Here is a 26,628-nt window from a genome sequence, read left to right as displayed (position 1 = left end):
AAGGAAGAATTATGATTTGGGGAAATTAAATAAGTTTGTACTTCAAGAAGTTTATAGTGTAGCTTAAAATGGAATGTAAAAGTGTGGGTTGTTCTGCTCTGAGCTCATTTTCCCTTTCTTTAACACTCAGGGATTTTCCACACACTTAATGAAGGTTGACATTTCATTCCACTTTGTTAATAGTATTATAACCATTAATTTATTCCAATTTGTATTATATATTTGAGTTTATCCTTTATTATCTAACCTAAGGATCAATAAACTATTTTGGTTTTTTTTTACATAAAAAGCCATATAAATATTTTAGGCTCTGTGGACCATACAGTCTCTGTTTCTTCTACTTAACTCTGCTGTTACAAGTTGAAACAGTTACAGAAATGTGTGAACAAATGGCATGGCCACGTTCCAGTACGACTTGATTTACAAAAGCAGGTAGCAGGTCACACCAGGCTGAGCTAGATTTAGTCTGTTGGCCAAGTTTGCCAATCTGTGGTCTAACCTTCTGTGTCACTTTGTTTTTTCTCCTACGTAGTTAAACTTTGCCTTATTCAACCAATTTGAGAGCTTAATACATTTACATTTATTTTCATAAGTGATATTTGGACTTCATTTCTGTCATTGTGTTTTGTGGTTTCTATGTTTTATTTATTTATTTATCTTTTTGGAGACAAAGACTCACTCTTTTTGCCCAGGCTAGAGTGCCATGGCATCAGCCTAGCTCACAGCAACCTCAAACTCCTGGGCTTAAGCCATCCTTCTGCCTCAGCCTCCTGAGTAGCTGGGACTACAGGCATGCGTCACCATGCCCGGCTAATTTTTTCCTATATATATTTTTAGTTGTCCATATAATTTCTTTCTATTTTTTAGTAGAGATGGGGTCTCACTCTTGCTCAGGCTGGTCTCGAACTCCTGACCTCAAGTGATGCTCCCGCCTCGGCCTCCCAGAGTGCTAGGATTACAGGTGTGAGCCACCGTGCCCGGCCTGGTTTCTATATTTTAATGTATCCATATTTTTTTCCTTAGCTAGGTAGACAATGTTTTCTTTGCTTATCTCTTATTTCTTTGCTTATCTGACATTTAGAAAGTTGTATGCATATCTGTGTTTTTTATTGGTTGATGTTTTCAGAAGTGTTCTGTAACCCACTCTTGGGTCACAGTCATGACGGCAGTTCAAAAAATTCCAGTTCTCAGCCTTCCTGGGAATGTGGTAGTGTTGTACGTCTCTTCTCCTTTAGAGTTAGGTGTGGGCATATGACTTGCTTTGGCTAATAATATGTAAATGGTGGTGACACACGCCACATTCAGGAGGTTGATGAAGAGCAAGTACACAATTTACTGTGTTGGCTTTTTCACGTCTCAACAATCTTGAAAGAATGGATAGAGGTTGATCTTCCAACAGCCTGGGTCCCTGGCTGATTACTGTGTGTGGTGACCTTATGCCAACCTGCTATGAGTAGAAATAAACCCTTGTGCTTTGAAGCTAATGAGGTTTTAGGGATGTTTGTAACTGTAGCAAAACCTCGCCCGCTGTGTAGGATAGAGAAACTGAGACCTTGAAGTGGGACGCTGCCATGCCAAAAATCTAGAAAATTTTTATGACCTAAGTTATGCAGAACTGAGACTTTTGGTAAAATGGTCACCTGTGATAACCTGGAAGGCAAATGATGTAGTGACTTCTAACTCTAGAACAAGGATCAGCAAACTATGGCCCACGGATCAAATCTGGCCTCCTGTTGGTTTTCATATGGCCTGCAAGCTAGGATTGATTTTTACATTTTTAAATCATTGAAAACAATCAAAAGAATACTATTTCATGACATGAACAAATTATATAAAATTCAAATTACAGTGCTCATAAATAAAGTTTTACTGGAACTCAGCCATGCTCATTTTAAAAAATACTGTCTATGGCTGCTTTTGTTTTATACTGGCAGAGTTGGGTAGTTTCTGCAGGACTCTATAGCATGCAAAGCTAAAATATTTACTATCTCACCCTTTATATAAAAAGTTTGTAGACCCCTGCTCTAGGCTGTAGAGAAAGAAGTTAGAAGACAATGCTAGAAGTGTATGTTAGTTGCTGTTAGTTCAGTATTGCAAGAAAGAAATAAGCACTGATAAGAGTTGGCCAGTTTGCAAATACGAAAGAAAGAAAAGAAAGAAAGAAAGAAAGAAAGAAAGAAAGAAAGAAAGAAAGAAAGAAAGAAAGAAAGAAAGAAAGAAAGAAAGAAAGAAAGAGAATCCAAAACTTTGAGGGTTTACAGAACTGGAAGAGGCAATTGCTTCTTAACCCAATAAGTAAAATATGAAATTGGGAAGGCCTTTGAGTGACAATGGTTGATTAAAATTAACCCCTAGGACCAAGATCAAAATAAGGGTACAGCCATCCCATCCCTTGTTAAAGCTTGTGAGTAGATTAAAGTGTCAAGGTCCAGCCATGGCAGTGGTGCCTGGGAAATCATTTCAGTGGATCGAAATAGCTCAAGGTATTGCAATCCCATTAATATCTGATGGGATCAAAGAACTTGCAGGTAACTCAAGGCAGGAGTCGGGGAGAGAAGGGAGAAACAGGGGAGGTGGCAGTGTGTGTGTGTGTGTGTGTGTGTGTGTGTGTGTGTGTGTGTGTGTGTGTGTCAGGGTGGAGAAGCACAGGTGGGAGGAAGAAAAGAAATACAGCAGATTTTAAAAGTATGTATAGAAAAGGCTGTGGCTATGGCTATTGGTATTTGGAGTTGGCTGAATCCAAACAGATAAGAAACCAAAATTTTCAGAGTTGTACTGACAATAGAGCAATCTGTCTAGACTAACATAGACTGTCATTGTTTGAGACTAAAAATGACCATTGGACTGCCAAACATCTATGGATGTAGAGCATAGACAGAAAACACTGCTTAGCAACTAAGGACGGTAGAGTCCCAAAAGCCCATCTCAGGTGTGGCCGAGGAGATTAACCGAAAATACAGAACTGCCCTGGTTCTGGAGCATAGACGGTAGAAGCAGGGCCATATCAGAAACACTCCTCACTCCCTGGGGGTCTCAGAAGTACTGCAGTGTAGTCACAAGTAAATGGGATGTTTTTGGTACCCCCCATTAAGATATGGAGTTTGGTCTCTCTTCATCCCTTCCATCTCAATTTATGTTAACATAGTTTGAGATTTTAGATCCAGGTTTCCATGATTATTTTTTAAAACCAACATCATTATGTAACTTGCTCTTCCAGAAAATAACGTTGACCTTTGCGTTCAGTATTGTGCTCGGAACTGCTCGGAACTGCAATAATTATTAGATATTTCTATGTTTACATGGTTTCAGAGAAAATTCCAGTCTTATATCCTAATTTTTTAAATTTTCAAGCTCTTAGTTTTTAAAGTTTCTTTCAGTAATTTTTTCAAGAAAAGTGAAGGGACTGTGTCTGGGGAACTGTGTTGTTTCAAGCACAAGATACAACTCTTAAGAGTTCTGGGTTTTTAATCTCCACACCCAGTGATTCACTGTGCAGCCTCAGGCCAGACAGCTTAACATATCAGTTTCATGTCCTGAGGATGAAAGTATATTAAAACTTTTTGGCCTCTGAAAGACTTTGTTCAAAGTATTATCTGATGTAAAAAATTTTAATACCTGTGCAATTATTGTTTCTTTGAAATAGACACCATCAAAGATTCAGGATAAGCAAACGGCAAGACACATACAGGGAAAGTGCCTTCCCTTAACACTGAACCCTTCCAGCATATCTGGGCTCAGTGGAACCTGATCATTTGGGCACAAGTATTCATTATAAGCTTCCACTGGCATGAGCTCTGTGGCAGGAGCTGTGTGTGTAGACACTGATAAAGCAGGGGGTTTTGTTGCCACTCATGAGCCCACGGGCAGGACCAGCTTCGGGCAGAACTGGATGTGACCAAGGAAGAGTCCCTCTCGAGGTCTTTGCCTCACCTAAAGCGGGTGGTGACCTGGCTGTTCCTTGGTCCCAGAGTCTCGTGTCTGCCATGTCTGTATCTGCCCACGCCATTGCTCCAGAGTGAGCACTGTCTAAAACCTCCATGCTTTCACATTCTTAGCTGAATCCATTTCCCATGGACGTATGACATGGATTCGGAAGTAGTCTGTTTGACCATGTGGCTGCAGCTGTTGCAGGGCAGTGGTTCTCAAAGCGTGGTCCCCAACAGCAGCATCACCTTGGAACTTGTAGAAATATAAATGCTTGGACCCTACTCTAGACCTGCCAAGTCATCATCTCTGGGGGGAGAGTACAGCAATCTGTGTTTTTAAAAGCTCTCTAGACGATTATGACGTGTACTGAAATTTAAGAACCATGTCAGAGTGGACCATTTGTCAGTGAGAAATCAGACCAACACCACTAAAAAAAAACCACAATGAAACCCAAAACAAAAAAAGCTTCCTCTTTGCTTGGAATTACCCTCATGTGATGGCGTCTACAGCAATGTGGAAGAAGAGGGGACATGGTGATAAACAGTCTCCCCAGATGTACTCAGACTGCTGGTGGGGTGTTGATGTGGGGGCAATTGAAATATGAACCAGACTCAAATTTGAATTCCAGCATTGCCCTTCTGGACTGATGTAAAGAAAATACGAAATAAAGGTGGAAATTCTCACTTCATTTCCAACCTATAAAAAGAAACTTAATAGGCAAGGTAAAAAGCTTGAGCCTAGTTCTATAAACAATAAACAGTACATTAGATTTTAAGCAGGGGAATGAGGTGACCAGATTGAATTTTTAGAAACTCAAGTCTGGTGGCAATTTGGGAGATGATGTCATGTGTGTGCGGAGGGGCTGGATGCAGGGAGACCAGGATCAGGACCGGAAGGGGAAGCGAAGTCAGGGGCGGGAGGCTGTGGTTCTGGCTCAGATGAACCAAAGGAGTGAGGATCTCTGCAGAGAGCAGAGGTTCCTCCAACTCCCCAATTCCTCCTGTCACCCCTCCCCCATTCCAGCCTTCCAGGCTGTTCCACTCACCCACACACTGCATAGTTGATGCCCTTCTTTCCCCCCAGCCCCTAGAAAAACTTCTAAACATCTTTCATGATCCAGGTCAACTTTTCCTCATCTCTGCAAATTCTTCCTCATTTCCCGCCATTGAGTTCTTTGCTCTTTCCTCTGAATTCCACCAGCACTTTGTCCTTATTTTTGTTATAGACAGATGCATCAATGTTCAATTTCTATTTGTGTGTTTATGTGGCTGTTTTTTTTTTTCTCACTGTGAGCTCTCGGAGGATGGGGATGATATTGACGTTTTCATTTATTCAACAGACATCTTTTAAGCACCTAGTTTGTGCCATGAGCTATTCTAGACAAAACAGTAAAGGTCCCTGCCACTTTGAAGAGGGAGATGGGAAAAAATAAAGAATAACGCTTGGTAAGTGTTGTGACAGGAGGCAAAGTAAAGCAGCCTAAAGAGGAAGGAAGTGACTGTTTGGAGGCGTGCCATGGCACCTGAGAGAACACCTGCAGGTGGGGAGGCAGTGAGTGTGCGGATATTCAGGGGGAACTTGCTCCTGGAAGGGGGATGGAGAGCACCGCGGCCAGGAAGTGGGAGTGGGCTTGGCTTGTTCAAGGGATGGACATGGAGGAGGGCAGTGGTAGATGAGATCACAAAAGAAGTGGGGACACTGATCATGAGTTCACTGCAGGCCATTGTTACGATGTGGCTTTTACTCTGAGTGATGTGGAAACCATTGGCTGTATGGGGCAGAGGTGTCATAATCTGACTTACATTTTAAAAATAGCATTTGGCTGTCACCTTGAGAATAGACCATGGGGATTAAGGGTGAAGCAAGCAGTCGAGTGAGGAGACGACTGTGGGGATGCAGACCAAAGATGGTGGCAGGGATGCGGGGGGTAGCAGTGGAGATGTTGAGAAATGAGGAGATTCTTGATTTATTTGCAAAGTGACAAGATCTGCTGAGAGCCTGGATGTGAAATATGAGAGAGAGGAATTGAGAGACTTGACACTTTTTGGTTTGAGACTGAATGGTGGAGTTTCCATTTGTAGAGATGGAGAAGCTCGTCTCTAGGGTGAACCACCAGAGTTTGGTTTCGCTAGGTTTGAACACGATAAACAGCACGTGGTGACATGAGTAAGCTTTAGAGAGAGGCCAGGTCAAAGGCTGGAGACCTGCGATGGGCATGGCCAGTGCACAGGCTGTGCTGAATCCACAAGTCCAGATGGTGCCCAATGCGCCTGTCACTCCCAGCACTTAGCACCGTGTCCCACACAGCAGGTTGTTCAATAAGTACTTTGTGAGTAAGTGGAAGAATAAGTAATATGGTTCAGATAAAAAAACAAACTATTATATAGAATATCAGGACTAGGCAAAGACATAGCCTGGTGATAAGAGTGATTGAATTAGGCCGGGCACGGTGGCTCACGCCTGTAATCCTAGCACTCTGGGAGGCTGAGGTGGGCGGATTGTTTGAGCTCAGGAGTTCGAGACCAGCCTGAGCCAGAGCGAGACCCCGTCTCTACTAAAAATAGAAAGAGATTATATGGACAGCTAAAAATATATATAGAAAAAATTAGCTGGGCATGGTGGCACATGCCTGTAGTCCCAGCTACTCGGGAGGCTGAGGCAGGAGGATTGCTTGAGTCCAGGAGTCTGAGGTTGCTGTGAGCGAGGCTGACGCCACGGCACTCACTCCAGCCCGCGGGCAACAGAGTGAGACTCTGTCTCAAAAGAAAAAAAAAAAAAAAAGAGTGATTGAATTAGAGACTAAATACATCATTTCTCTGATTAATTATTAAAGTGTTTGTAAATGTTGCAAATATCTTCTGCTCTTTTCACCCATATCTGCTTATCATTCTCCTGAGTGTTCTTACAGAATTTTGTATGTTTACTATAGAACTTATTCTATGTATTTTTGATAGATTTAATAGGATACAAAATTATATATAGTTCCTGACTTCTGTTATTCCCTTTTTCTCTCCATGCCACCGCCCATACCCTAACAAAATCTCAAAGATGCTGGAAACAGCCTGTTACCTCAATATTCACGATTCATAGAATGTGGCCCTCATGAAAAGGGTTTCTGATGACATTTTTCATGTTAACTTTTTCTAGATCATTTGAAGAGATACTTTTTCTTAGCCTATGCTTTGATGCAAACCATGAACTTGTTGATTGTAAGTAGCTGACAAATTGTGTGTTTACTATAAAGAGAGGCCTAGGAATACTTGGTGTAACAGAGAACATTTGTCATGTTCTAGAAACTAAATATGCACTCCAAAAGTAAAGTTTTATACACACCACTTCATTTGAAAACTGTGTTAAACAAATCTTCAGTTTTGCCAAAGTATTCATGTATTGGAAATTTTGGAATTATTAATATTAGACAATTCACTGCACTGGTCTAGTCTGAATTGAGGAAAAACACTTGCATGTACCCAGACTCCTAATTACTGTGTGCCACTGTGGGCCTCTAATATAACGAGGAACATAGGAGGATTATCCTTTAACAATGACCAAAGTGAAAACAAAGAAAAGAAGGGCGGCTCCACATATACTTCTAAGCCAAAACAGCACAGAAAGTGGACGCTGGTCGCAGGTGACAACGCGAGTCCTCAGGGGCTTGATGATCCTCTCTCTCTGGGTCATGATGGCTTCCCGGGCCCCCGCCCACTTCCCCGGCCCCTGGAGGCGGTACTGGTACGGTGTGCATGGTCCAAAGAAAATTTCCATGGCCAGCCTTGGATCCCACAAGAAGAGTGAGAGCAGGTTGGGCTTCACTCCTATCTCAGTGGCAATTTCATCCATGTAATCCACATACTGCACCCTGAGTGTATCCAGAGGATTATTCAGGAATCTGAAACCAGAAAGGGAAAAATCAGAAACCCCCAGCCAGATGATGACTTCCATCCCTGCAAGCACAGTTTCCTCCAAACACTGGGTAGACTTTGTGTGAGGGGATCATCTATAGGGGAAAAAATTAATAGCAACTAAGCCATTGATGATTTCCCCAAAAAGTAAGGGATGAAATGAGTTTCCTTGTTTTCAGCTACCCAGGTCTCAGTGGTTTTAAACAAAATATTCATGCAGGTGTATTTTTGCCCCTCAAAGCTTTTGAAGGGATTTTGGATAGTAATAGGTGGGTTTCAGAAGACTTTGGTCTTATCAATAATATTTTTTCCCTTTCCTAAATTCTGTATTTTTGCCATGCAGTTGGTTCTCCTTAAGGATATGATCTCCTCTTGGTAAATCAGTGGTGAGATCTATGCTATATGTATTGTACAGGCCAGTTATTCAGGTATGTGTGGCAGTAATTTGATTTTAAGTATTACTGAAATGCAATTCCTGGCTCACCTTAAACCAGCGTTACTTGGATAACTGACTGTTCTTACGATGTCAGCCCTTTGATCTTAGGGAACATGCTGTGACATTCACTTTGTAGATTCTCAACAGATATTTGTTTAATAGAATTAAAATACATTCCCAACTCCAGTTGTTGAGAATACTTTTCTGTTTAGAAGGTTTGGCACAATCTACAAGCTTCTGACCTCACATTAGAATTTTATTTGAATTCTGTAGTGATTTGCCAACTTGTTTCTCTATATCTTTCCAACTCCTTAAAAGAATGAAACTATCCTTCATTTCATCTTAACTTTTCAGATGCCTTAAATCTCTAAGGCCATCATAAATTTGAAATTGTATGCTGTATCTGCTGTTCCATGGACTTTAAAAAATTTCTGAAGTTTCCATGGTGGACCATTCTGTTTCCATTTCATCCCTAAAACATTCCATATATGATATTATGCTTGGTTACGACGAAATATAAAAGTTGATAATTTGAGAATTCATCTAAAAAAATTTACCCAGATTTTATGATGGGAAAAATACAAAGGATACTTGGTAGGCAAACAGCTCTGCCTAAACACTTTCAATTGACTTTCAACAACAAAAAGGTTTCTTACTCTTTTCCAAGCTTTGCTCTCTTCTTTCTTATGTCAGCCAACCTGCCACTCACTGAAGGTAGATTGTTCACTCCTAGGAAAGAAATTCCAGATTTGAACATGGCTTTCTTATTGAGAAGATGGGGTTTCAGGAGGAAATAGGTTCAATCTGGCAGAGAACAGCATGAGTAGGTAGCACAGGTGTGGAGGGGATGGATCCTGGAGTTGCTCTGGAATGCCCTCCACTCATTGTTTTTCAGGTGCACATGCTCGCCAATGCAGACACATGTCCTTGTCACATATCTGAGGGGTCCACGTCTTGATTAGCAGACCTCAGCACCCATGAAGAAGAGGGAACCAAAGGGAGTCTCACCCAACTGACAAGTCACAAATTAGTGTGTTTGTGGTCTTATTAACAGAGTATTCACTCTGGCTCTCCTTTCAATAGTGAGTCATGCTTATTCATTTATGTTATGACTTAGTTTACAAACATAGATGGTAGCATTAATGGGAACTCAATATCTCCTGATTGTTTTCACTGAACAGAGATTTATTTCTAATTTCCCATCTTAACTCATAAAAGGCTCCCTCCTACAGTTCTCCTTCCTTCCTAAGACAGATGACATCCTATATTTTGAGAAACAGAATGTACCAGGAAAATATGGAAAACTGTTTGACAGAGAAGGAGATAAAAGAGCAGAACTATTACAAGATGTTGGAATCATTTCATAAAGGTAGATTTTGAATCTTTCTTAACTGGTTCATTCTTGAGCTTACAATAATAGTAAAATAAAAAACAATTAATAAAGGATCACAACAATGGTTAATCTCCATTCATTCTATTAGTATTCACTAAATGCCTACTAAAGTCAAGGTGCTTAATTGTCAATTCTTACCACCCTGTAAAGTAGATATAAGTCTCCCCATTTTTACAAATGAGGAAATTGTGGAGGTAAAGTAGCATGTCAAGGTTATACAGCCAGTACATGGTGGACCTGAGTTTTAATTTTTTAATAATTTGATTATAAAGCCCTTAAATATGCTGTACTGCTATTCCAGTTGCTCAGTGACTGCCATATTTACCTGCTTGTCCTCTTTATGTTTTGAACGAACACTTGAGAAAAACTAATCCCTTTGATTTTAGCTCACTCCAGGATGATTATAGAAACATTGGGAGACAGTGCAAGTGTTATCTCTCTCCTATATTCAGGTTGAGATCTCCTTTCCCCAACTGCTTTCACTTCCTATACTATACATCTCTGTAATGCTCTAAAGAATTATTTGCCAGTAAGTTGTTATTTGATAATAACTTAAGATAGTAGTTTTTTATTTTTCATTTTCATACAGAAATCCTAAATAGTAAATAAATAGCTATGAAACAAGGAAGAAACAAATCTCAAATGGCAGGGTTTCAGACACTGTAGAAGTTTTAACTTCAGAGATGTTTTGCCACAGAAGACCTTTGCAATGCCTCTTACATCACACCACCTGATGGCTACCTTTTCTAAATATTCATATAAGGTCCGAACATACCTTTGAATACACGTACAGCCCATCGGCTCTGGAGTTCTGAAGTGGGAATGGTGGCTCCCACTGGCTTCAAGATGCCAATAAAAGCTAGTGTTGGCTTCTCCAGCTGAGGAGGGAATACAAATTTAAACATGGAGTACTGGCTGTCCAGGATTTTTGAGTCATCCTCCAAGAATGGGAGAGAGAAAGTGTAGCCTGTGGCAAAGACGATGACATCAATGTCCTCTTCTGTGCCATCTTCAAAGATGGCTGATGTCTCAGTCAACTCTCTCACATTTGGTTTTACCAGAACTCTTCCAGAAATTATGTGATTGGGCAGATCATCACTGAAAGTAGCATGATAGCTCACAAATCTGAAGAAAAAAATTTGAAGTTCAGGAAAAATAATAACAAGTCTTTTTGGAAAGGCATTGAGCTAAGAAAATGCTTAAAGAAAAAACCATATTTTGGTTTTACAAAAGATTTCTTTTCCTCAATTCTTTTTTTAGTTATTCATTTTTTTTTAATTTCAGAATATTACAGGGGTACGAAAGCTTTGGTTTTTTTTTAAATTATATTTTCTTAATTGAAAAATAATAATTGTACGTATTTATGCGGTACATAGTGGTGTTTCAACACATATAATGTATGGTGATCAGATCAGGGTAATTAGCATATCCATCTTCTCAAACACTTATCACATCTTTGTGTTGGGAACATTCAATATCCTCCTCCTAGCTATTTGAAACTATGTAATATAGCTAACTGTCCTTATACTGTAGTGGTTTAGAATGCTAGAACTTGTTCTTTCTATCTGGTTGTAATTTTGTATCCTTTAACAAATCTATCCCTCTCTCTCCCTTCTCACTACATTTCCCAGCCACTAGTATCCTCTGTTCTACTTTTTAATTCTATGAGATCAGCCTTTTTTTTTTAGCTTCCACATATGAGTCAGAACCTGTGGTGTTTAACTTTCTCTTCCTGGTTTATTTCATTTAACATAACATTCTCCAGTTCCATTCACATTGCTACAAATGATGGAGTTTCGTTCTTTTTTATGGCTGGGTAGTATTCCATAGTGTAAATATACCAGTTTCTTTATTCATTCATCTGTTGTTGGATGCTTGGGTTGATTCTGTATCTTGGCTATTTTGAATAGTGCTTCAATAAACATGAGGGTGCAGATGTCTCTTTGATATACTGATTTCCTTTCCTTTGAATAAATTCCCAGTAGTGGAATTGCTGAATCATGTGGTAGTTCTATTTTTAGTTTTTTGAGACCCTGAATAGCCAGAGCAATCTTGAGCAACAGAACAAAGTTGGAGATATCACACTACCAGACCTCAAAATATATTATTATACAAAGGTGTAGTAACCAAAGCAGCAAGGTACTGGCATAAAAACAGACACATAGACCAGTAGAACAGAATACAGAACCTAGAAATTAATCCACATGTTTAAAGCCAACTGATTTTTGAAAAAGGTGCCAAGAAGACTCATTGGGGAAAGGACAGTATCCTTAATAAATGGTGCTGGGAAACTGGATATCCATATGCAGAAAAATGAAAGTAGACCCCCACCTCTCATCCTATACAAAGATCAACTTAAAATGGACTAAAGACCTAAATGTAAGATGCAGAATGATAAAGCTACTAGAAAAAAACATAGGAGAAATGCTTCAGGACATTGGTCTGGGGAAAGATTTTATGAATGAGACTTCAAAAGCACAAACAACAAAAGCAAAAATAAACAAATGGGATTATATCAAACTCAAAAGCATCTGTACAGAAAAGGAAATAATCAACAACCTACAGAATGGGAGAAAATATTTGCAAACTACTCATCTGACAGGGGATTAATATCCAGAATATATAAGGAACTCAAACATCTCAATAGCAAAAAAAAAAAAATATACAATCCATTTAAAAACTAAGCAAATGGTCTGAACAGACATTTCTCAAAAGAAGACATACAAATGGCCAACAAATCTAAGGAACAATGTTCAACATCACTAATCATCAGGGAAATGCAAATCAAAAGCACAATGAGGTATCATCTCACCCCAGTTAGGTTGGCTATTATCAAAAAGACAAAAAATAACAAATGCTGGCAAAGATGTGGAGAAAAGGGAACTCTTCTACACTGTTGGTGAGAATGCAAACTTGTACAACCTCAGTACTTTTTATAAATTTTTGCCAAATAAACATTCTGTATTTATCTGAATGGTAATATTTATTAATGCTTATTATATGCAAAGGGAAGATTTTGAAATGTGGCATAAAAGCTTATACCAGTGATACATTAATATCTAGCTTCTTTTAAACAATTCTTTGGAAAGTTTTTAAAAATTAATTGACCATGTATTCATATTGGAACAGGAAAATCAGATCATATTTTGATTTCCATTTTATTTTGAGAACATATATATGATATATACATATATATCAGCATTATTTAATTTAATACCATTAGTGATCTCCTTGCTGCCATCCTTGACTCCTTACATTTTCTCCTCTACTCAGCAGCCTGAATGATCCTTTTAAAATATAAAATATTCCCTAATGTTTTTCTATATCACTGAAAATAAAAACCCAAATCTCCACCATGCCCTGGTCCTATAAAGCCCTATGTGACCTGCCCCATCCTACCTCTCTTATTTCCTACCACTTTTTCCCCCCTAATACTTTAGCTACATTGGACTTCTTGCTCTTCCTTAAACACATCATGCTTATTCCTGCCTCTTTCCTCACTCCCAGCATATCTGCAGATTTCTACTGTGTCTTCATGCAGCAGACCTTCAGTCTACCTTCATCATCTTCACTATCTTTTGCAGAAGATTTTTTTATGGCTCTATTATGTATTTTTTGAGGTCCAGAATAGACCACTCTGCATTTCAGATATATACAAAAACTGTTTTTGTAGAAAAGTTGAGTAATCTTTCCTCATTTATTTTCAGCAAACTTCCTGATGAGTCTTAGCTTTTTTTTGAGTTTTGGGGCATGGAAGTGGATGGGTTCATTCTTTTAACTCACATACTGCCTACTTGTATAATAAGGAACACACAAAAGGTGTTCAGATGAGATTTATTGCTTTACCACACTTAATGCTTGATGGTTCCCTCCTGAAATTGTCTCCTTCCTGTTTCGCCATCCTTACTGCTGATTCGTTGACTTCTCCATCTTGCTCTTGCTTCTGCCTGACCAACCCTGGGGCTCCCCCTATGACCTTGTGTGATGTGGCATGCCCCTTTTCTCCGGAAATGTAAATTTTTTCAATGTCATTGACCTCTCTATGTTGTCACTCAGTCACCTCCATAAATTAAAGTTCCATAAGTATAGTTTTAATACAGTCATAAAATTAATAATAGAAAACAACACAAGCTTACTGAGTATTTGTAATGCACTAGATGCTAGTATAAACTATATATATATTCCTAGTTAATGATCAAAACAACTCTCTGAGTTGGTGCTAATGTTGTCCCATTTTAATATAAGGAAAAAGAGGCACAAATACTTAAGTAAATTTAATTATATCACATAGATAGTAAATGGTGAAGTCAGGATTCAAATCATAGTTGTCTGAATCCAGAGTTCTATTCAAGGCAAAGAAAGCATGTATTGCATTTCAAAGGATTCCCTCTCTCCCAAATCTCCCTTATTAGTGTTTTATATTAACAGATTCCTGATTGTTTCTTTTGGCCTGGGAAAATGTAGCTGATTTCTATGACATAATACATCATCTGCTGCTTGTCCACTCCATCAAACTCTGAGGCTAAAGAAGTGAATAGTAGCCTGAGATCATGAAGGATGGAGACAGATGAAGCTGCCGTCATAATCCTGCAACTTGATTTCCTTCCTCTAAGGTAAGCGAGTAGAATGGTCCAAAGAAGCATGAGAAAGAAAACAATAATTCGCATTCTCTTAAGATACCTGAAGTCTACTTTTAAGGTGGTAAACATGGACTCTAAACCACCTCTACCTTTCAAGTCTGACCTGCTGACTCCAAAAGACAGAGGCAAAATTATTTTTAAAAAGTTCTAAAACATACCTGTGTTGAGATTGCAAACCGTAAACTTCATGGTTAAAGCGAGCATTTAATTTATTCTCTGCCCATCTGTTCATTAAGAATGTAGGGTAAAACTTGTTGACAATGGAGTTAAAGCGAGTAAAGAGGACAGCATCCATGGGCATCCCATCATCCCAGACCCGGTTCCAAATCCATGCACCGTGTCTTGTGCTGAGAAACACCTAGGAGAGAATGTAAATATGTTAGAAATAACTGCCGCACAGTATATTTCCTTTCGTAGGATGCTTTCCTCAGCTTTTCAGATATCTCTTATTTGGCTCAGGATGAGAAATGGATAAAAACTCTCCTAACGTTTTAGCCTGAAGTGTTCCTTCTTCTCAAATTCAGGTCGACCGACAGATACAGTCATGCAAAGATAGACACAAACATACAGACACACCACACACACTGCATATAGGTCCAGAGATCTACCCAGGCCTCCCTCTGGATCTCGCCGACTGGCTCTCTGAACTTCCTCCAAAGCAGTGTTTGCTGTCTACAATCTTTTAAGTTTCAAATTCTGAGAAAACAAAATAATGCAAGAAGATTAGACATCAACTAATTGACATATAAAATCCCATCCAGCTGCTAATTATAGTAGTAGCATAGTATCTAGAACACTTCATTAATTGTATCCCTAGAATCTAAATATAGAAGGGGTCAGAGCTGGGAGATGGTGTCAAATGTCATGTCAATGAAAAATCAATAAATTTGAAAAATGGTTTTCGGGTATGTTCATTTTATAAACCCTTAGCTGAGCTGGTGAAACTGCACTCTCTGGTAAATTGAAACAATATGGCAGTCACTAAAGTTTGAAGTCTTCATTTTTATTCCATTTTCAATTTTTTGTATTTTGTGTATTTCCAAGATATCTACCAAGAAAACAGTGTGAAGAGGTAATTAACAATCAGGATTGTGTGCGTGTTGGGGAACAAGTTACACGCATTTCATGCCATGCTCACATCTCACAGCGGTGGACAGGTTTAAGTGAGGGGCAGAGAATTTTAGGAGCCAAACCTGTGTAGTTACATGACTGAGCTCAATTGCCAAATCAACTCCAGAATTTCCAGTGCCGATCACAATGATTTTCTTGTCTCGAAACTTCTCCGGACTCTTGTATTCCCAACTGTGGATGTATTGGCCTTTGAACTTCTTGATCCCTGTGGGCAAGAACAGAATTGTTCAGGCCTTGCTCACTATTTTATTTAATTTGTTTAGACTGCTGGCATATTCGAAAGCTTATTACTGAACTCAAAGGCCGTCTTATTTAAACATCTTATTTGCTGGTCTGTTGATCCCACTTCCGTGAGGTGGGTCTGCCCAGCATCATCAGGCAGAATGAAACCTCCTACAGATTTGTTCTAGGCTGCAAGTTCCATGTCCAAACAAACCCTAGGCTTCTGAGAAAGTCAGATATCTCATTTCTGCCTCCTTTTTAGTTATCTATATCCTGCCAAGCCTTCAAGGCACAGAGCTCAGCTCTTATTTAAGTAATACATCTTCCTCATCCGTCATCCATGTTATTTGCCACCACTGCTCCGGATCCAGTTCCCTGTCTCATTTTCCCGACCCGAGCTGCATTTTGTCTAGCTGTTTCCTTTGCTTCCAGGGCCCAGGACAGCCTTCCTGCTGCGCTCTCCCTCTGTTCTCCTACTGGGGATAAACACTCCAACATTACCCACATGGTCTGCAGCTGAGAGGATGTAAGAACTTCTTATTTTTGCTTAAAAGAATTTCTCTGACTTAAAGAAAAACCTCGTATGGCAAAGCCATAAAATCTGGTTGATTGTCCAGTGTTTCAGCGTTTAAACGATACAAAGTTCTGCACAGACGGGCTTCCATTCCTCCTTCTGTGACACCGGACAGCCCTGCTCAGGCCCGACTGCAGTTCAGTCCTTCACATCACTTTCCTTACGGAATCTGATCTAAAATTTCAGCTTTCCCTTGGAAACAGTTCTTTCATCCTTGTCTAGTGAACTCCTGGCATGGATCTAATTGATTCCAAACTCCATCTTTGCCCAGTTCAATTCGGTGCGCAGGATGGACGCGCTATCAATTCTCTTACTGCAGCTGTTTCAATTATTTCCCCCCTCCTTGGCCTCACTGTGATCCCTCTCACTCCCCGAAAATAACCTTTTTTTCTCATATGTATGAAATGACAAGGATCTTAGCTGAGTTCCCGAACACCTAAAAGTTAGTGTGCTTTCATCCACCCTGCCTCTGCTTCCTTTTCCCCAGGAGAAAATGTTTCTCTTCTGTTCCAACAGGAACCCATTGAGTCAATGTGGGAGGAGACTTTAAGGTCAAACACACCTATGAATCTTAGCTCTTTCACTAGTAGCTACATTTGTAATGTGTAAAATGGAAATTATTTTATCTACTGCATAGAAATGGTATAAGGATCCCTCGATATGCTCCTATGACATAGTAAATGCTTGAAAAATAAGTTTAACCGTCTCCTTTGAAAGCTTTGAATTTCATTCCATTCTGTCCCACTTTCAATGAGCATCTCTGGGGCCTTGTCAGCCCGTGGCCTCCTCAATCTCTCCCTCATGCACAAAGAGTCTGCTCTTCCTACAGCCTTCTCTAGCTCAGGAAATGGCGACTCCATTGCTCAGGTCAACCGCATTGGAGTTATCCTTGACTCCTCTCATTTTGCCATATCTCACATCTAATCCATCCATAGATCCCAAGATCTCTACCTTCAGATTATATCCAGGATCCAGGAGCTTCTCTGTATCATCTCCACTGCTACCACCTCAGTCCATGCCACCGTCGTCTCTCACCTGGATTAGTGGAAGAGCATCCACACTGGCCTTCCAGCTTCCACTACCATCCTCCTCCCCAGCTTTCTTAACACAGCAGCCCAAGGAATGGGAGCAAGCCACCCCTGCTCAGAACATCCCAACAGCTCCCATCTCACTTGGAGTCCAAGCTCAGAGTCCCAATGAAGGACTTTAAGGCCCTATTGATCTGGTTTCCCATTTAATTTCTGACATCATCTCTTCATTCTCCTTCCTCTATTCCAGCCACACTGGACCCATCAAGCACACTCCTACCTCAGGGCCTTTGCACATGCTATTCCTCCAGCACAATATGCTTTCCCCATATATCTGCATCGCTGTCTCAACTCCTGCGAATGTTTACTAAACTGCTCCTTTCTCACTGAAGCCTTGTCTGGACACCTTATCTAATCTTGCAACACAAGCCCCTATTGCTAACCCTCCCTCCCCATTCCCTGCTAAATGTTTTTCTTTAAGAATTATTGCCTTCAACATATTTATCCCATTTTGCCTTTCTCCATCTACTTCCACACTCCATGACGACAGAGGTTTTGTCTGTTTTGCTCTCCGCTGAGCCTCTGGCACACAGTTGATGCTCAATAGACATTTCTTGAATGAGTGTTGAACGAATAATATAGCAATGTTTAAATCTCTAATTAACCAACTAAATAAAAAATAGACCTTTCTTGACCAATTATAACCTTCTCTGTCTTCTTATCCACTGGGAAACAGAGACACTCATAGCAATGGAAATGAGGGAAGTCCAGCATCTTCTGAGAACCCCCAAAGAGTCTAAGGTTTCGTCCTCTTCAAAAAGACTGAGTATACAGCTTACCTACCTGGTGCAGGTAAATCATGCCTGCATCATTCCTTATATGCAGGGTGCTTAAGCTTCCAAATAGTAAACAATAGCCCTGCAGTCTATTTTTTTTTAATTCCCCCCCCCACCTGCAGTCTATTTTAAGAAGCATGGTGACACTAGCACATAGCTATCTATATTTGTCATACTATGTATACACATACACATTCAGAAATAAAGCGAAATCTTAAAATATTTCCTGTACTTTGATATTCCTATTTACTCCAAACTATTACCAACACAAAACAACCTTCCAATTGTGGTAAAATGTAGGACTTTGCTCTTAAAATAGCCCAGAAGTGGTGGTGATGGGATATTAGTAATTATTATTTTCAATTTTATAACATTTATATTATTTGCATGGACATTCAAAGAGCCTGCATTACTTTACAATCAGAAAAGGTAATATTTATTGTTAAAATAAGATGATTTTCAGAGTTATAAACTTTTTTCGAGCATAGTAACAGCAACAATGATAAAACCCCACAAAACCTGAGCCTTAGCATTGTGAATGACATACCTGGGAAGTCCCGGAGTGGCAGGGAGGGATGGGTGTAAAGGCCACTGCACACCATAACTCCATCAAAGACATGGGATTCCTGCTTCCCTTCTGCCTCGACCACAACGTCCCACTGCCCCGTGCAAGAGAAGTCAGCGCGCCTCTTCACACTGCACACCTTCGACTGGGAACGAGACAGACTCAGGCTCGTGACCACTCTGCACGGTTGCCCTCCTTTCCAAGAACTCCTGGCCTTGACGGATTCGGTTGGTTATAGCTCCTCTCCTCTGGGATTCCATGAAAGAGCTCCTTTAGACTTGGTTTCCCTCCCGGGGCCTCTTTAAAGGGAGCCAGAGTCTGGTTTGTTCCCAGCTGTGGGGCGAGTCAACCTCAGGGGTCTGATATAGTTTGGATGCTTGGCCCCTCCAAATCTCCCATTGAAATTTGGTCCCCAGTGTTGGGTGTGGGGCCCGGTGGGGAGTGTTTGGGTCACGGGAGTAGATCCTTCATGAATGGCTTGATGTCCTCCCCTCAATAGCAAGTGAGTTCTCACTTTATTAGTCCATACAAGAGCTGGTTGTTTGAAGGAGCCTGGCACCACCTCCCGCCTCTCTTGCTCCTCCTCTAGCCGTGTGACACGCCTGCTCCCCCTTTGCCTTTCACCTGGACTGGAGGCTCCCTGAAGCCTGCACCAAAGCAGCTGCTGGTGCCATGCTTCTTGCGCAGTCTGCAGGACCATGAGCCAAATAAACCTCTTTTCTTTATACTAATAAATCCCTCAGCCTCAGGCATGTCCTTGATGGCAACGTAAAACGGACTAACACAGACTCCAGTCTTGTATTTCAGCCAACCCAGCATGCTTTTTCCTTGAAGGAAGTGAGGAAAAAAGCTCTTGCTGACTTCACTGGAGTTGTACGAAAAGTGAACCCCGGGGTGTTGGGGTCACCGCAGGAGGAATGGAGGCCTCGCTGCACCTCGCTCTGCTCGGCTCTCTGCTCTACCACGAGGTTCCACGGGTGCTCGGTGGCCTCTGCCCCACCTACCAGAAACCGAATGTGCTTCATAAGGTGAAAGTGCCGGGCGTACATCCGGAGGTACTCCATGATCCTGGAATTGTGCAAGTAGTTGGGGAGATGGTCAGGGAAAGGGAAGTCACTGTAGGCTGTCATCTCCTTCGAAGTGTTGCTGGTGGCAGATTTATAGACACTTGTCCGGCCACTTTCAGTTGTCTCCTACAAGAAAAAAAAAAAAAAGGACACTTATTGCCTTTAAAATATAGAAATAATAGTTAAAAAAGAACTCTCTTTACATCATCTCTTTAATCAATTCATCAAATTATGGGGCTCCTGGGCTGGATTCTTTCAAAGAAAGTCAATTTCCCACTGCCTTTACTAAGAGATAAGACACCATGTGGTAAGTGGTTGAAAAGAGAAAAAAATGATTTGGTGGGGAACAGACAGAGGGACATGAAAAGACGAATGGAAAGGATACACAGAGGAAAACGTACGTAGAGCGCCAGAGAGTGAAAAGAAGCAGAGGAAGATGAGGGCAGCCCCCTGCCCCAGAGCTTGGCAGGGGCTTGAAGGTTGACAGGAGCGTCCTGGGCAGGGACACCCAGGAGGTCCTAGGCCGTGTGTAGTGACCGGGAGAAAAGAGCAGAGATCTTGATTAGATTAGACTTTCTTTTTTCTCTTCTTTTTTTAAATGATCACTTCTTCTAATTATAAGAGCAGCACATATTTATTACAATTTTATAGGAAATTACAGTGAAGAGTATCATTAATGATGATCACTCTCAGTATTTTGGTGTACACCCTTCTGGTCTTAATCTCTCCGTCTTTGAGGCTCTCTCTGTGTATGTTACCTGTTTACCTGTAGACAGACACATGGGTGGATGGTGTTTTACCACAGTGCAGTACTTCATAAGTTTAGAGTTTTTCACCTACATTTCCTAGTCTTGTGAAGTATGTTATTATTTTAATTTTCCACATTATAGTAGCAGTGCATCCAGTATACAATATCTGTTCTGTGTGTTAGAGGGCATTCTTGATTTTTTTAAAAATTAAGGCTAGATACCTAAGTAATTTAAGGTTAAGGAAAAACACACCATGACTAAAAATATGTTGTTTTCTCCTAGAAGAATTTATTATAGCCCCAAATACATTAATAGACGTACACATAAAACACAATTTTGGGAATTTTAATAATTTTTTTCTATATCTTAGATGTAATGCTGGTGAAGCATGTGCCATGAATATTCTCAACGTGAAGCCAAAAAATATGACATCTAATTCCTGCTAAAATATATCAGCTTTAAGAATGAATCACAGAGTGCATTTTCTTCTTCAAAGTGGAGAGGACTTTTCAAAATAAAACCCATTGTACTGAGGTAGTTGTACACAAAAATACTTCTCCTGATAAGAACAACCTGTAAATACAATAAGCATTTTTTGTAAGTGATAGGTTAAAATATGAACATCAGTGAAATCAGTCGACATGATGGGGTATTTTGTAATATGTTGATATGACCTTTGAAATATATGATTGCACAGCTTGAGAAAGGCACCTGACATCACATCATTTTTTTGAATCTATTTCTTCATCTGTAAGTCAGTCCTCGCCTACATCACAGGGTTGTTGTGAAGACCAAAGGATTCACTTAAAATACTTTAACAATCGTTCATAGGAGGTCAACAATCACCTGCAGTGTGACAGAGGTTAATGGTGGTGTGTGCACAGGGTGCTTTTGGCATCGGCTGGGGGACGGAGAAGCTTTCCTGGAGAGGGATCCGTATCGGTCAGGACCTGACCAAGAACGTGGAAACTACTCTTAACTGGAGACGGGGAATGTAACGCAGGGAATTAGTCACACAGATGATGAAAGATCTGAAAAGTCAACAAGGGGTTGGTGAGGCATCCCAGAGAGTAGCAAAATTAGCAGCCACTCCACCTCTAGGTTACCCTGGGCAGTTACCAGTCGGTAGGCCTCCCCCTTCCCTCTTCTCCCCCTCCGAGAACACGTGCAGCCCCTGTGGTCCAGGGGTGTAACTTTAAGTTGGAGACGGGCCACTTAATCACATCTGACATGATCCAGGCCGGAAACAACTGTCATTGTGCTAAGCTGTTGAGATTTGAGTTTGATGGTGAGATGGCCAGTGTTAGTTGCCCCAGTGTGTGTGTGTGTGTGTGTGTGTGTGTGTGTGTGTGTGTGTGTGTGTGTTGGGGGGTGGGTTACGCTGAAGGGAAAGATCTAAAGATCAAGTATCAACATATACGTGGTAACTGAAGCCAAAGGCGCATAAGGAGGTGACGTAAGGAACTTGCAAAAAGTTCAAAGACCAGAAGACTGAGAATAAAGCCACAAGTAGGCACATTTAGAGGCCAGGTAGAAAAAGATGAAAAGGAAAAATAGGAAAGAAAAGGCAGTGAAATCACAGAAGCCAGGGGCAAGGATTTAGGAAGGCATTGTGATTTAACATTTTTAAATCCCCTTGACAAAGCAAGAAAATGGAGAACAGAAAGTCCGTTTCATTTGACGATGTTGGTAAGAGCAATGAGAACAGTGTGCGGGAGGTGCCGGGATGTCCATCACGCAGCAATGGTTGAACTAAGGTGGGAGGGGAGGCAGCATAGAGAACAAGCACACTTTCCTCCTTCAGAAAGCTAAACTCCAAAAGGAAGGAGGATCGACTGAACATCTCCTTGGGGAGGAGAGATTGGGATCCAACACACAGGTACGGGCATTCACAAAAATAATTACTATTATGCTGGTAATTGAAGGGTCAAACAGTGCTATAATCCTTGCATTCCTATTTCTCAGATATGGGAAAAAAGTCACCATACATACAGAAGCCTAAGACTCTTCAAACTTACCTCGTATCTCCACAGTCCTCCGATGTCATTGCTTCTTTCAAAACAGGTGGGCTCCAGTCCCTCTTCCAGACAGCTCTTAATGGCACCCAATCCACTGGCCCCGGCGCCAATCACCGCAATTCTTTTCCCGGGCATTGTACCTGGTGTGAGGATGCACTAATACAAAATCAGATTTTTATTGCCATGTATTTTTTTCCTATAATCCAAGAGCATTAGTTTTTTTTTTTTTCTAAAATTGCAAGTTAATGTGTTTAAGGAATCTCTTACTCAAAGCTTTTATGCCTTTCAAAGGCTCTTAGAGTGACAGACAATCCTACCTTACACAATGATTTCTTATTTTCGATTACTAAGTAGATTTTTTTAAATACAGGTTTTGACTCTTAAAATGTTTCTGGCCATATTACTTAACTTTTACATTTCTTTCTTGATAGCTTCTTCTACCTGATACATTCACACACACACACACACACACACACACACACACCTGGAAAACCTCTCATTATGCAGATTTTGCCCAATCTGACTTTTAATTCCTCCTGCTGCTACTATCTGCTTGTTGAGATGAGTAATAAGCCAGATGATGATATTCACTATGGAGAAAAAAATGAAGTGGGGTGGAGGTTATAGGAAATACGGGAGGGAGACTGTTATTTTATATAGTATGATCAGGAAAGGGCTTGCTGAGGACATTTAAGCAGGATGTAAAGACCAAGCCATGTAGGTATCTGAAAGAGAACTCCAAGCAGAGTCTCTGGGGCAGGTAGATGCTGGACGTTTTTGCAGAAAAGCAAGGGGAGCTTTGTGAGCGGGTGTGAAAAGGGTGTGAAGGATGTAAGATGGGGTCAGAGAGGCAGAATCAGGTGTTGGTATCGGAGTCAGATCAGGCAGATGGAGCAATTCAACGGATGGAGCAAAGAAAATATATAAACTACATTGTATTAACAGGTATTTAGAAATGCCACTTACCTGGAAATGTCTCTGAGGACCCTACTTCTCTCCTAATCCTATCCACTCTACAAGTGCATGTTCCACCTGCCACTGGTCAGCTGAACCAGAAGGTAATACATTTTTCTTAAAACATGTCTCCTTAATTTATCATCTAGTGATTGCCTCCCTGCATCTTTGCTCTCTACCCGGGACTGAGAGAGAAACCGAACAGAATTCTGTACTGCATTTTAACCAATTTATGTTACAATGGATTGTAGCATTTATTACAATATGAGACTACTTTTAGATCTAGAGTCCCTGGGTAAGTTTCTTTAATTTAAGGTTTTTTAGCATAACCCTGTACCACCAATGTGTTGCTACTGCTTGAAAATGTATCCAGAGACGAATAAGCAATGAATTTACCTAATACAACGACAAATAATACTTAAGTAATCCCTCCTGAGTACCCTGTTATATTAAGTCCATATTAAGGAGGAAAATGAAATCACAGAACTACACGGATAAAGAATATTGCACTTATTAATTTGAAAAATAGAGCCATATACTCAATGTTCATCTTAAAATGCCAAGGTTATTACAGTTCCATTTGGATATGCATTTGTTTGACAAATCAGCTTTCGAATATCAAAAATATTTAGTCAAATGCTTTTCTTCAGGGTGTTTGAATTTCTTGGCCGTTGAAGTAAAAAAGCTATTAACACACACAATTCACGCTTTTATAATATAGGTGTGTCCTTGATCACTTATATCCCTTCTCCTCCAGCCATTCCCCTTCAACTCTAGATCCCAGCAAGTCTATCCATTTATCCCCTCCTCTGAAACAAACCGCCGCGGGCCAAATCCCCCTCCATTCCTGCAGCAGACACTGTCCCCAACCTGTCTGCTGCCCCACTGGAAATGCTAATTAGTTGCTTTTTTGATGAATTCTTGGCCTATTTTTCCTTCCCTTGTGAACATTCCATACTAATTAGTTAGCTTTTTTCTTTTGATTGCACATATGAAACCAAGGGTATTTCTCTAATCATGCAATTATATGGCATAAAATGAAAATTTAAAAATTCCATGAAGCCCCAGAGCCCTTGAGGAGATAAAGGTCACAAAACTAACCTGAATCAGTAGGAAAAAAATCAAATATGCTCTAGAAGTCTCCAGGCACCGAAGGAAAGAAATAGGCTCTAGAATGCTGAGCACCTGAGGACAGTGCTTGTTTCTTCTTTGCTCTGTCCTGTGACGAGGGAGCCCACTAAAAGGAGTTTTATGTGATGGCTAATTTGCAAAAACTCCTCCCCAAGTCTCTTTCCTTGCCATTTGGCTTTTCAATTGGGGGTTCAGGAAAAGAAACTGGCACATTGTCAAATTCTTCTAAACATAATAATTGGTTTGGTCTCACAAAGTCTAATTAAATCACAGGTGTAAAGAAGCCCAAAAGGAACTTCACTAAGATAGTGATAGGAATTGATCTATAGTGAAACTTGGAAAGTATAGGAAAACATTTTAGTTCCTACGATGATAAATAATGAATGTAAATGCATTTCAATTGACAGAATATTATCATCAATGCTAGAATAGGAAATGAAAAAGATTGACCAAAAAAAATCTTTTTGTATTATTTCCGATTGTTTCTTTATGGTAAATTCCTACAACAGCGATGGTTGAGTCGAAAGGCATTTGAAGAACAATATTTCAGGTCTTCAATACAGCATCCTTAAAAAAGAGTAACCAATATATCAAAGTAAACAAAATGGTGCACGTCTCTCTCCACTCACTGTTTCCTCCATGGGGGCAGGGTCTATGTCTGCTCCCCTCACCACGTTATCCGCAGAGCACTTGACACATGAAAGGCAATGCAATAAAGGTTGATTGATTGAATATATGCATGCCTAAATAAAGACATAAGAACCCTTCTTGAAAAGCAGCCATCACATTGATACACTGTTCTTGGGAGTATAAACTGGTGTTGCATCTTAGAAGTGCAATTTGGCAAAATCTCTCACATTTCTAAAGTACACACCGTTTGACCTAGAAACTCCCCTTCCAGCAATTTTCCCTGTAGATAAACGCCTACAAATCTGCAAAGATGTAAAAATGGACATTTATTGCAGCATTATTTGCAATTGAAAAATTCTGAAAACCATATAAATATTTAAATACATTATGGTATATTCACATGATGGAATAGTATGTAGTCATTCTAAAAATAGATCTTCATGGAAAGATATTCAAAATCTATTTCCAAAGTTAAATGGCAAAATTATTGAAGAATATATTTAGGGTAAAAAAATTAAAAAAAAAAAGTAAAGCAATTTTTATTACAATAAAGAATGTTTGAAGATACTGTTTTCTTCCTTTTTTGCTAATTACATTAGCAAATATTAGTTTATATTAAGAAATATTCTATTTTCTTATTAATCTGTGATTCTTGGAATACCAGTGAGTCTAAACTCTTTTTATTTATTTTTTAGTCCATTTGTATTTCTTCCTTGGTGAATTTGATAAATATTATTTCTGCATTTTTTATTTTTATCTAAAGAATTCTTTTCTTATTATAAATAGAAACCATATTTCCTCTTATATATTTTTCAAACATGTTCTCCCCTTTTGTCATTAACTTCTAAAAATTACATAGATTTTTCTTCCATTTCTATGAAGTTAAATATAATTTATAGTTACTATTGTGTTGTACTCATGATCCTATATTAAGCTTATAAAATTATTCATCTATATTAGTTCTTCTTATGGCTTTATTCGTATTAAAAAAGGGTTGGATTCTGTTTCTTAGAACTTTGTTTAGAGTTTTTGCATTTAGAATTATAACTTAGATTGTTAAAACTAAGATTGGTTGTCTGCTTAGGGTTTTTTGTGTGCTTTGCTGAAGTTATGCTATCTTTACTCTAAGTGTTATAAAGAAGTTTCCTTATTTACTTTATACTTTGGACAGTTTACGCAGTATGGTATTTATCTGTACATTGAAGGCAAACATCAAATTTTCTGGGCAACCATCTGAGGCCGGTTTTTTTTCTTGGAGATAATTTTTATTTATTAAACTCTTCATTTTATAGGCTTTATCCTTTTTTGCATGTCAATTTATTATTTTTCTTTGAAGATTATTCATGTATATGACTTTCAAAAATTTTGATCTAGCATTATATATTAGCCTAGTACTATCTTATAACTTTTATATCTCTGTTGGTT

At 39.7% G+C, this 26,628-nt stretch overlaps 1 protein-coding gene across 1 annotated transcript; it reads right to left on the bottom strand.

The window, feature by feature from the left end:
• Window positions 1–7,458: 7,458 nt before the first annotated feature.
• LOC123634565 (flavin-containing monooxygenase 5-like) lies at window positions 7,459–22,623 on the bottom strand. Its single transcript, XM_045546303.1, has 8 exons — window positions 22,489–22,623; window positions 19,659–19,847; window positions 18,637–18,799; window positions 15,492–15,634; window positions 14,457–14,656; window positions 10,434–10,783; window positions 8,922–8,994; window positions 7,459–7,816 (listed from the first exon to the last, which is right to left on the bottom strand). Exons 1-8 carry the CDS (start codon window positions 22,621–22,623, stop codon window positions 7,459–7,461), a joined length of 1,611 nt encoding a protein of 536 aa, XP_045402259.1.
• Between the last annotated feature and the right edge of the window lie 4,005 nt (window positions 22,624–26,628).

This window comes from Lemur catta, chromosome 3 (assembly GCF_020740605.2).
Source record: "Lemur catta isolate mLemCat1 chromosome 3, mLemCat1.pri, whole genome shotgun sequence".
Classification (NCBI taxonomy): Eukaryota; Metazoa; Chordata; class Mammalia; order Primates; family Lemuridae; genus Lemur; species Lemur catta.
Note: the sequence above shows the minus strand (reverse complement) of the source record. Positions and strands in the feature narration are given on the sequence as shown.

Excerpts from the sequence above, each read along its gene's own strand:
- LOC123634565 (XM_045546303.1), bottom strand. The coding sequence starts at position 22,623 with ATGCCCGGGAAAAGAATTGCGGTGATTGGCGCCGGGGCCAGTGGATTG. Across the intron at positions 18,800-19,658 it reads TGAAGCACATTCGGTTTCTG|TCGAAGGTGTGCAGTGTGAA; the intron begins GTAGGTGGGGCA and ends TCTCGTTCCCAG. Across the intron at positions 10,784-14,456 it reads GGTTTGCAATCTCAACACAG|ATTTGTGAGCTATCATGCTA; the intron begins GTATGTTTTAGA and ends TTTTTTCTTCAG.